The 12,174-nt window shown below is 36.2% G+C and overlaps 1 protein-coding gene across 4 annotated transcripts in view; it reads left to right on the top strand.

Moving 5' to 3' along the window:
* RBL2 (RB transcriptional corepressor like 2) overlaps window positions 1–12,146 on the top strand; it is a 49,350-nt gene extending 37,204 nt beyond the window's left edge. For all 4 annotated transcript variants that reach the window (XM_073884367.1, XM_025852323.2, XM_025852324.2 and 1 more), the window contains 4 exons: window positions 535–640; window positions 1,252–1,457; window positions 2,062–2,226; window positions 10,684–12,146. In XM_073884367.1, the coding sequence (XP_073740468.1) occupies window positions 535–640; window positions 1,252–1,457; window positions 2,062–2,226; window positions 10,684–10,854 (648 nt within the window). In that variant the 3' untranslated portion in view covers window positions 10,855–12,146. The remainder of the gene's footprint in view (window positions 1–534; window positions 641–1,251; window positions 1,458–2,061; window positions 2,227–10,683) is intronic.
* The last annotated feature ends 28 nt before the right edge of the window (window positions 12,147–12,174 follow it).

Raw genomic sequence — 12,174 nt, 5'->3', positions numbered from 1 at the left:
AAGACAACTTTACATCTTGATTAGTTTAAGTCCTCTTTTCTCCAAAAGGTGAGGAGGTGAAATATTTGATTCCTTCTTAATTTGGATAATCACAAGATAGATGTCAATTTAGGAAGTTGTTTGGTTTCTGTGTCACCTTTCAGGCTAGTTTAGAAAACAATACATTTAACCAAGACAACATTAAATGAAAACAAAACTCATTTTATCTTTAATACTATTCATTTATCTCAAGGAGTAGGTATGTAAGATCTTTGTATCTGACTTAGAATAATTTGATTTTATGGTTGGGTGCTAGCACTGCCCTTTATATTATAGTATTACAGGCCATATTTGAAATTGGAAGCCAGACAGGCCTCAGTGTAAATCCCGGCTCTGTTATTTAACAGATATATGACCTTGGCTGCATATATTAATCTCCCTGGGGACAACAGCTCTTACTACATAGAGCCACTATGAGAATTTAATAACATGTCAAGGTCCTGTAGTCCAAGATGTGCTCAATAAATCTGTCCCCTTCTCATGGTCTCTCTAAAGGTGTATAGAAGTGTTTTGATAAAAGGGAAAAGGAAAAGAAGAAATTCTGGCAGCAGCGATAGCAGAAGCCATCAGAATTCTCCAACAGAACTAAACAAAGACAGAAGTAAGTGTTTAGGGTCTTTATGAACACTTACAAAATTAGGAGCTTCTCACTTTTTAGGCCTTTTAGACTAAGGGTTTTTTAGATGAAGGATTACTAAATGAAATCACAACTGTGTTAAAATATTGGCAAAAAATTTGTTGGAACAATAAACAGAATCCTAAATTTAGTGGCAAAGTTGTTGGTCCTTTCTCCCACAGCTTCGAGGCACATTGTGCATAGCATTTTTCTCCAGGGAAATTAGAGAAGGTTTCAGGCAGGAATTTCTTGGCCTGAGTTCCAGAAAAGTCTGGCGTGCCAACTGAAACCATGCTATGGAAATACCACCCCTAATTGTTGATTTGCATTACTCAATGCAGGGCACAGGTCCTAGAAAATTTGGTGTAATTTATTAGTGAAAACCACTCAGTAAGCCTTTGCATGGCGGGGGGTGAAGTTAATACTTAGGCATGTCTGTGCTGTGCTCCCTGGGTTGAAGAACAGAATGCCCGTTTGCTGCCATTAAACAAGTACAGTGGGTACCTGTTGGCCTTTCTCTTACTGAATTTTCTTCTTAAAAACAATCGTGCACGAGTAATCTTTCTGTTGAACACCCTCTGTTCTACCTGCTGCAGCCAGCAGAGACTCCAGTCCTGTCATGAGGTCAAGCAGCACCTTGCCGGCTCCACAGCCTAGCAGCGCCCCTCCTACACCGACTCGCCTCACAGGTGCCAACAGTGACATGGAAGAGGAGGAGAGGGGAGACCTCATTCAGTTCTACAACAGTATCTACATAAAGCAAATTAAAACCTTTGCCTTGAAGTACTCACAGGCAAACGTAGTAAGTTTGACAGGGATTATTTCGTACTTTTTTCACTTGTGAGGGAGGAGAAATAACTTAGGTTGAGCTAGTCTTAGAAATCATTCTTTTGTTAAATAAAACTGAGGAAATCTCTAACAGAGATAATATGCCTAACCGACAGAATTTCTTTTTATTTTGAAACATTAAACCAGATGGTATTTGGATTATACCAAATTACTGTAATACAAGAGAGCGAGTGCATGCATTCACGTTGTCCAAAACTTACCAGCTACGGTAACCTTCCAGGTTCCTTAACTTTCTCTCTGCCTCTTGTCTCTTCATATATAAAATGGGAATAGGAGTAGACCCTAGCTTATAGGGTTGCTGTGGGGATTAAATGCCATAATGTATTAAAAATGCTTAAAACAGTGGCACAAAATAAGCACTTAAGTGTTATTTGTATGGTTTTCTTTAAGTGTAATTGTGGCTGCTAATACACTACTGTTTACTCTTCAAAAAGCTACTGGTTTAGTATATACCTCTCTGCTCTTTTAATAAAAAACCATTTTCATAAAAAATACCTGGTTAGAAATTTCATTACCTTTCTTAGGAATACAGTTTTTTTTGTTTTTTTTTTAAATAGATGGATGCTCCTCCACTCTCTCCCTATCCATTTGTAAGGACAGGTTCTCCTCGCCGAATACAGCTATCTCAAAATCATCCTGTCTACATTTCTCCACATAAAAATGAAACAATGCTTTCTCCTCGAGAAAAGATTTTCTACTACTTCAGCAACAGTCCTTCAAAGGTGAGCCTAACATAAATCTTGGCCTTTATTGACCCCAGAATGTCTAGGAGGCTGGAATTGGGGTTAATGGGAAATGCTCAGTACTCACATGAGTGATGGGAACTACCAGGGAAAAGTGACCAGTAAGTCCCAGTGGAGCAAAAAACAGGGGCTGGGGAGAGAACTTTAAGGCTGGAAATAAAGGATTTAGATTTATTTTCATTGCTTTTCCTATTTGTGCATTTATAGTTCACTCTGCTGTAAATCTGGAGTTTTATGGTTTTTACTCCATTTAAAATCCAAATTTTTGTTAGGAAAATTTGGATTTCTAAACTGATTATGGAGTGTGTTTCTTGGACAGGTAGTGTCTCTGTCCTTTGGATTCTTTGTCTAAGGGGAGAAATGGACATTTTGTACAATGCAGTGTGACAGTCCTATTTAGTACAGATTTGTTGTGGCAGCATCTGCCTCCGTCTATAATGGGGAGGGGAGCTTGCATGAGGCCTTAATGGAAGAAAAGTTAGCAAGATGCTGAGGTGTGGAAGGAAGGGGTATCCAGGAAGTACCAGGAAAGGAAAGAAAACAATGTCTGTGAGGCAGTAAGACTAGATCACTGGGAATCATGTGCTGTGTTTAGGAGTACAACTCGATCCTAAAGCCCCTTACGTGATGCTCGTATTTAGAAAGAAACACACATAACCAAAACACCAATGTCAGTATCATGAGGAGAGGTTAGGTGGGGAGGGTACTGTTCTAGAGTGAAGGGGACTAAAGAGACAAGGCACCCAAATGCAGTGCATGATCTTTGATTGGATCCTGCACAGAAAAGCACAGCTATCAAGGACATTTTTGGGATAAGTGGGAAAATTTAATGTGGACTTCAATGTTAAATCTTATCTTTAAATTTCTGTTTAATTCCTTTGGTATTGATCATAGTACTGGATTATGTAGGAGAATATGTTTAAAATATTCAGAGGTACAATGTCCCAGTGTGAGCAACTGACTTTCAAATGGTTCAGCTAAAAAGAAAATTATATAAAGAGAACAAATGTGGTAAAATGTTATTGACTGATTACTGGGTGTTCAATGTACTATTCTTCCAACTTTTAAAGTAAAAAGTTGGGGAAAACAAGCAAGCAGCAAAACTCTTAGGAAATGGAAAGCCTTTTCCATTTTCTGTTACAATAGTAACGAAGCTGTCACATGCCTTTGAGTAAACTTATCCCTTGTTGAAATCTCAGTCAACCTGAATAACGAAGACATACTGATGTTTCTGAATAGGAAGACCAAATATTTAAAGATAGTTTTGTCCAACCACTGCACAGGTTTGATCTGATTCCAATGATATTGCCAGTGGGATTGTGAAAGCTGGAAACATAAATCAACAATAGCCCCAAAAGCAACTGGAGGAGATGACGGACAGTTCCTCTACTATAGACACAGCTGAGATAATGCAGGTTCAGGCCAGGCCACTACAGTGAGGCCAGTTAAAAGAATTCTTTGATTTCCCAGTGCGTATAAAAGTTACGTTTATACTATACTACTGTCTGTTAAGTGTGAGTTATATCTAAAAAAAGTGTTCATACCTTAATTAAGAAATATGCTAACCATTTATCTGAGCTTTCAGTGAATCATAATCCCCAGAGATCACCATAACAAATATAATTAAAAACTTTGAAATCTTGAGACAGTTACCAAAATTTGATACAAAGACACAAAGTAACAAACCCCATTGGAAAATGTCACTGATACACATTATCTGTGAAGCACAATAAAGCAAAATATGCCTGTGTTAGATAGTCACCCTATAACCAAATAAATTCCATCTAGATTGAGTTAAATGGAAAAAAATGAATACTCAGTACTACAAGTCAGAATACTCAATTCAAAAGAAAGAAAAAGGAAAGAACCATGGGAAAATAGCAAACAAATAGCTATTAAATGTAAATGGTCTAAATATACCAATTAAAAGGTAGAAATTGTAAGACCGGACACAAAAGCAAGACCCAACTATTTACTGCTTATAATTAACCCACTTTAAATATCGAGACACACACAGTTTAAAGTAAAAGGATGATAACTCATATCCCATTAACTGATGAATAAGTGCATGTCCATACAGTGGAATATTACTCCAATGGACAGTGGAATATTACTCCAATAAAAAGTACTGACACATGCTACAATATGGATGGACCCTGAAAACATTATGCTAAGTGAAAGTAGTCACAAAAGGATATTATATGATGCCATTTATATGAAATGTCCAGAATGGGCAAATTTATAGAAGCACAAAGCAGATTAGTGATTGCCTAGGTCTGGGAGGAATGGAGGGTTTCTGTTAATGGGCACATGTGGTACTGAATTACACAATTAAATGTAATGATTGCACAACTCTAGGAACATACTAAAAACCATGGACTTGTACACTTCAAATGGGTGAATTGTATGGTATGTGAACTCTATCCCAATAAAGTGTTTTTTTAAAAAAGGTAAAAGGATGGAAAAGGTTATATATAATCTGCTAACAGTAATTAATGTAGCCACTCCAGCTTTCATATTAATAAGAACATTATCACTGATAAAGAAGGTCATTTCCCAGTCAGAGGGCATAAAATCCTAAATAGAAAAAAATTTATAATCCAGAGATTTCAACATCATTGATAGAACAAGTAAACAGAAAAAAAAAAAAAAATCACTAAGGATATTCAAGATGTGAACAACCAGACTGGCTAACTGACGTTTATAGAACACTCCAGCAGCATCATCAGGTGCACATGGAACATTTACCAAGATACACCACATCGAGGACCATAAAACAAGTCTCAGTAAATTTTAAAGGATTCAGTGTATTTTCTTTTACCACAACAGAATCAAATCAGAAATCAGTAACAGAGATACCTGAAAACCCCCCAATTTTTGCCAACTAAATTGCATATTTCTTTGAGTCAAAGAAGAAAAGAAATTAGAAAGTATTTTGAACTAAATGAAAATTAAAACTTGACATACCAAAATTTGTGGGACACAGCAAAAGCAGTGCTAAGAGAGGGAAATTTACAGCACTAAAATACTTATGTGAAAAAAGAAATGTCCCAAATTAGTAACCTAAGATTTCACCCTAAACAACTAGACAAAAAGCAGGAATCAGTGAAATAGACAACTTAAAATACAGAAAATTAAGACCATTAAAAACCAGGGTTTTTTTGAGAAGATTTTTAAAAAACTGATATATCTCTACAACAGACTAATCAGGATTAAAAAAGAAATGATGAATCACTAAGATCAGAAATGGGAGCTATCAGTACAGGTCCTACAGATATTAGGAATATATAATGAAGGTTAAACAACTTTTTGCCAATAAATGTAATACTGCAGATGAAATGGATCAATTCCTTGAAAGACACAGACTTCTAGAACATACTCAACAAGTAATCTCAGTGAACCCTGTATCTATTAAATGAACTGAATTTGTAATTTAAAAACATCCTCTCAAAGGAAACTATAGGCCCAGATGGCTTCATTGATAAATCCTACCAAATACTTAAGGAAGATACAGTTGACCCTTGCACAACATGGGGGTTTAGGGCACCATGCCCCATGCAATTGAACATCTGTGTATAACTTTTGACTCCCCAAAACTTACCTATTAATAGCCTACTATTGACTGGAAACTTTACCGAGAACATAAAACAGCTAACATGCATTCTGTATATATATTATGTACTGTATTCTTAAATGAAAATATTAAAATCATCAAAAAAAATCCAAGTATAAGTTGGCCCATTCAAGTCAAACCCGTATTGTTCAAACTCTTCTAAAAAGTGAAGGTGATAAATTATCTCAGTAGTTGAAGAAAAAACATTTGACAAAATACACCATTCATTCATGATAAAGCCTCTCAGGAATTTCCTCAATCTGATCCAGACTGCATACCAAAAATATCTACAGCTACCATCATACTTAGAAGGCATTTAGATGTCCACTATTAAGATCAGGAACAAGCAAGGATATCTGCTCTCACCACTGCTATTCAACATAACTCTAGGCCCTCACATATATAATAAGGCAAGATAAAGAAGGCATACAGACTGAAAAGGAAAAAATAAAACTGCCTCCATTCACACATAATTTTCTCTATAGAAAGATCAAAATCTAAAAAATGTTAGTGGAACTAATATATAAAAATCAAATTTGGGGTGCCTGGGTGGCTCAGTTGGTTAAGCATCTGCCTTCGGCTCAGGTCATTATCCCAGGGTCCCGGGATCGAGCCCCATATCGGGCTCCGTGCTCAGCAGGGAGCCTGCTTCTCCCTCTCCCTCTGCCTGCCTGTCTGCCTACTTGTGCTGTCAAATAAAATCTTTTTTAAAAAATCAAATTTATTTCTATATACTAGCAACGAGTAAGGAGAAGTAAAAATTTTCTAAAGCACCGTAACATTAAATACTTTGAGGGGTACCTGACTAGGTCAGTCAGTAAGCATCCAGCTCTTGATCTCAGCTCAGGTCTTGATCTCAGGGTTGTGAGTTCAAGCCCCATACTGGACAAACAAAAAACAAAACAACATCAACTTAGGGATAAGTTTTGACAAAGGATGTACAAGACTCATATCCAGGGGCGCCTGGGTGGCTCAGTTGGTTAAGCGACTGCCTTCGGCTCAGGTCATGATCCTGGAGTCCCGGGATCGAGTCCCACAATCAGGCTCCCTGCTCAGTGAGGAGCCTGCTTCTCCCTCTAATCCTCCCCCCTCTCATGTACACTCTCTCTCTCTTTCTCGCTCTCTCAAATAAATAAATCTTAAAAAAAAAAAAAAAAAGACTCATATCCTGAGACCTATACAACACTGGTGAAGGAAAGACTGAAAATGGAGAAATTCCATGTTCATGAATTGGATGACATTTTCAAGATGTCCGTTTTCTTCCACTTGATCTATATATTCAATCTAATTCCTGACAAAGTCCCAGCAGAATTATCTGTGCAATAAACTGGTTCCAAAATGTATATGAAAATGCAAAGGAACTAGAATAATTAAAACAATCTTGGAAGACCCACACTGATTTCAAGACTTAACTATGAAGCTATGGTAATCAAGACAATGTGGTATTGGTGAAAGGACAGACATACAGATCGATAGAATAAAATCCAGAAATAGACCACATATACATGGTCAACTCATTGTCAACAAAGGTGCAAAAGTAATTTCGTTGTTCAACAGATGGTGCTGAACAACTAGATAATCATATACAAATAGTAAACTTGCACCCATACTCTGTACCACATATAAAAATGAATCAAAATGGACCATGGACCTAAGTGTAAAACTTATGAAACTTTGAGGAGAAACCATACGGGAACAAAATCTTTGTGAACATGGTTTACACAAAGAGTTCTTAGATAACAGAATCAAAAGCACAATCCATAAAAGACCGATAAATCTAACTTCATCAAAATTAAGAATTCCTGCTCTTTAAAAGAAAAAACAAGCCGCAAACTGGGAGAAAAGTTTACAAACCTCTTATCTGATAAAGGATTTATTTCTGCAACTATAAAGGATTATCAAAATGCAAAAGGAAAGCCAACCAACCAAATTTAAAATCAGACAAAAGATTTAACACACTTCATCCATTACATGCCTATTAGGATGCCTAAAACCAAAAAATGACAGTAACAAATTCTGGCAATGATGTGGAGCACTTGGAACGTTTATATATTCCTAGTGAGAATGCAAAATGATTCAGCATAGCTCTAACACCTGCAAAATAGTTTGGCATTTTCTTATAAACATGCCCTTATGATATAACCAGTAATTTCACTTCTAGGTATTCACCCAAGGTTCATACAAAAACATGTACATGAACGTTTAATAAGACTATTCTTAATTGTCAAAAAGTGGGAAACAACCCAGATGTCCTCCAGCTGGCTAATGGATAAGTAGACCTGTGGTACACCCGGATAATGGCCAACTACTTTGCCGTAAAGGGGAACAAACTACTGATACACCCAGCAACACAGACAAACCTCAAGTGCATTGGTGCTTAAGTGAAACACACTGGATTTGGTAGGACACTTCCTGTAGGGTTTCATTTCTATGAAATTCTGGAAAAGGCAAACTATAGGGACAGGGAACATCATCAGTGCTTGCTGGCTGGGGGTGGGTAGATTAACTAGCAATGTGGGAATTTTGGGGAATGAAGAAACTGTTCTTCACTGTGGTAGTTACATGACTGTCAAAACATTCACCAATGTACACTTTATAAGGGTGAATTTTACTGTAGGTAAACCTTTAAAAAATGACATTTTGTGCAAAAAAAGTTAGATCAAGCATCTGGATCTGTGGCTTTCACTCTTGTCTATCACCACCTGGAAAGATTTAAAAAAAAAATTTGCACAGAATTGGGAGTTTCTCCAATAAATAATAGCAAAATTAGACTGTTGAAGAAACATCTGTCATGACTTAATAGATAGCTGAGATCAGAAGTACCTTGAGTCTTGAACCAACCTATAATAGCCTAACATTTACACACTACCATGGGAAAAGAATTCTAAAATACCACACAAGGTAATTAACATGATTTGAGATCATTAGTGACACTTGTCAGGGCAGTTTCAGTGGACTGGTACAGCCTGTTGAATATTATAACATTGTTTGTAGTATGAAACAACTGGGAGGAAATAATACATCAATAAAGGATTAAACTGTGATAGACATAGAATACTGTATAGCAACTAAAGAGATGTGCATATACACTGATATGGGATATATACTGATATATATGCTGATAAGATCGAAGATGCAATGTTGGTTGAACAAATATTCCAAACAACACATAAAATATGCCATTTCAATTTCTTTAAGTAGGCTTGCACACACAGCGTGGAGCCCAGCATGGCACTTGAACTCACGACCCTGAGATTAAGACCTAAGCTTAGATCAAGGGTCGGACACTTAACTGACTGAGCTATCCAGGCACCCCTGCCATTTCAAACCTTTTTTTTTTAAACCTCACTTAATATTTCATTTCTAGTGAGTGCATTCGTAGATAGAAAGCAGAGGCTATAAGTAAGCCTGATTTGTTCAGCGAATGAAAAAATAACAGTAGATGTCCCAGGAACTGGTGAGGACAAGAAATCTCAGCATATTCTGTATGAATTTTTTTTTGGAATAAGAATTTATTCGTGTTCTAAATATGTACATATTGTGTAAATAAACTGTGATGTGTAAGATACTGTGTGTTGTATATAAATTATATGTAATGTAACACATTAATGTACAATATATATTGTATGGTATAAATGTGCTATGTACATTAAGTTATACACTATATTTCACATAATATGTAGACATTATATACAAATAACATTTATACAACAATTTAAGGAATAGTCAAGTAAATAGGAAACTAGAGATTAGGAATGCAAGCGGGTAGAAGAGAAAGTCAAAGGAAAGCTTTCTTAAGGTGGTTAAGATTTGAGAAGGTGCATATGCTAATAAGAACACTGGTGATTTTATTTAAAACCTCAGAAAAATTTTAAAATAAAAAATAAAATATGAATAAAATAGGTCTAGGATTAGCTTTAAAACAATCTGGTGTATGGGAAATGAATGAGGGTATAGATCAAGTAAGACTGGCCAAAATTGGTGCAGTGGGGTAGTTGTTATGTGAGAATTCATTACTCTGCCTACTTTCCTGTTTGAGATTTTTCTCTAATAAACCCAGGTGAATATGGTGAGTATATTTTCCATAAGGAAACATGGATAGTGAAGCAAAGCAGCATGTGAAAAAAAAAACTGTGACCAACAAACTACCAGAAAATAACGTGGCAACTGACTTTTGGGGCTTTGGAGAAACTTAATGCTAAAGGCACTATATATAGATAGGTCCAGTCTCACTAGCATCCTGGCAGTTTTTCCTCAATCAGGGTTCCTCACATTAACCATAGAACACAGAAAATAATTTGCCACATTTTTCTCATTTCTCCCAAGGATGAAAAATAACTAGTACCTTCTAGATCATACTAATAAATTACCTACAATGGATACCTTAGGGAATTAAGGCTTACTTGTACTGTGAAATTCCAGTTGAGAACTGCTTAAAAAAATGAGTAACACTAGACTGAAAAGGGCATAATACTGTGTAAAATCACACTATTTTTTAAAAAAGGAAAACAGAGACGTGTGGAATTGACTAAGTATGCCATAGCAAGGTGATGCTCCATAACTATTGTAGGAAAAAAAAAAATCACAAATTTGCAAACTCTTATCTTTGGAAAAGTGTACATCAGAATCACCCCTGGAGCTTGTTAAAAAATGGCTGGCTGAGAAGTGAAATCGGAGGATGTATAATTTAGTAGGTCTTTTCTTTATAAAGATGTTCAAACTCTTGAAGTTAAACTCTTAACTCATTTGAGGTTCTTTGACTTACCACTGAACTCTGCGTATTAGAATTTTAAAGTTTTGTATTTATTTTTTCCCCACTCTAGAGATTGAGAGAAATTAACAGTATGATACGGACAGGAGAAACTCCAACCAAAAAGAGAGGGATTCTTTTGGAAGATGGAAGTGAATCACCCGCAAAAAGAATTTGCCCGGAAAATCATTCTGCCTTATTACGCCGTCTCCAAGATGTAGCTAATGACCGAGGTGCTCACTGAGGTTAGTCTGTTGTACTGAAACTGTCTTTTCACAAACTCTGTTCAGCAGCACCATTAAATGCATGCTAGATTATGGGGCTTTTCCTAATCTTCTAGTATCCTTGGGATATCTCTACTCATCCCAAATGCCTTTTTCCTACCACTCAGTGCTTGCCATCAAGGCTGCTTAGAATCCAAACATGGATGTTTTAACTCTTCAGCAACGCTCTTGCAAGTATTACAGGGAACAGAGCGTGCTTAAATATATGTGTAAGAGGTCTCTGTTGACGTACTCTGGCAGAGGGACTGGGTTTCTGTTCATTCCTACCTGTTTTGTGGTCAGCTTCTGGCCCTCATGAAAAGCAAGACAAAAACTTAGGTGTTTGTCCCAAAACGCTTGGTAGGAGTTAGGAGGTTTTTGCATTCCTGAAACAGAACAAGGGAGAGAGCCCAGATTTGGAGCTCCTAGATTATCATCCCAAATCTCCCGTTCCCTTTGTGTAATTCTTCCCTCTTCCCATTAGGTGTGGTACAGTGTGGTAAGTGCTGGATTGTTTGGTGTGCAATGTGTGAGTGAACTTGTATAAGAAGTGGCACTTTAGGGCTGTAAAAAGCATGATTTTGTAACCCAGATTTTGCTGTATATTTGCGATGGCACTTTCTACAATGTGAACTTTATGAAGTATAAAACTTCCAGGCTAAACATGCAATATCATCTTTGATGCTTTTGTACTTTTTTTAAACTGTTCAAGCCCCAGTAGCCACCTTTGGGCATGTGTTTTAAATTCTCCAGTTTTTTGTTAATAAGGATCAGTTGGCTAAGTAAAGATTGTAAATCAAGTTGAATTAAGGGAATATGAAAAATTATGACCTCTTCTTTAGGAGGTAGTTATCTGAAAGACACGTGTCTATTAAGGTGATAAATTTAAGATATCTTTGGGTGTGTTCCTGGCAGTTTAAAAAATAGATTGGAGCATTTAGGTTTTTATTAGTACATAGTACCATTTATAAAAATTAGAAATGTTATTTAACAGCTATTGAATTATCAATATATACCTTTATTAATCACTATTGTTCCAGCAGTTTTAAAGATGAATGAATAATCTTATTAGGGAGAAAATTCAATTGTAAATTGAATCAGTATAAACCAAGTTACTGGGTAACTTCATATTGCTCTGAAAGAAATATGGAACTTACACTGTTCAGTTAGAATAGTGGTGCAAAAATATTTATAAAACCTCTCAAGATACTTACTGCTACTGTAATTTTATATGAAAATAAGTGTATTTTTCAATAAAGCATTTATAAGTTAATCTTTGTTTAGTTATATTGAGAAAGGGG

The sequence above is a fragment of the Callorhinus ursinus genome, unplaced genomic scaffold, assembly GCF_003265705.2.
Source record: "Callorhinus ursinus isolate GAN/ISIS: 27379988/994484 unplaced genomic scaffold, GSC_fseal_2.0 scaffold56, whole genome shotgun sequence".
In the NCBI taxonomy this organism is placed as follows: Eukaryota; Metazoa; Chordata; class Mammalia; order Carnivora; family Otariidae; genus Callorhinus; species Callorhinus ursinus.
This window is presented reverse-complemented; position numbering and strand designations above follow the sequence as displayed.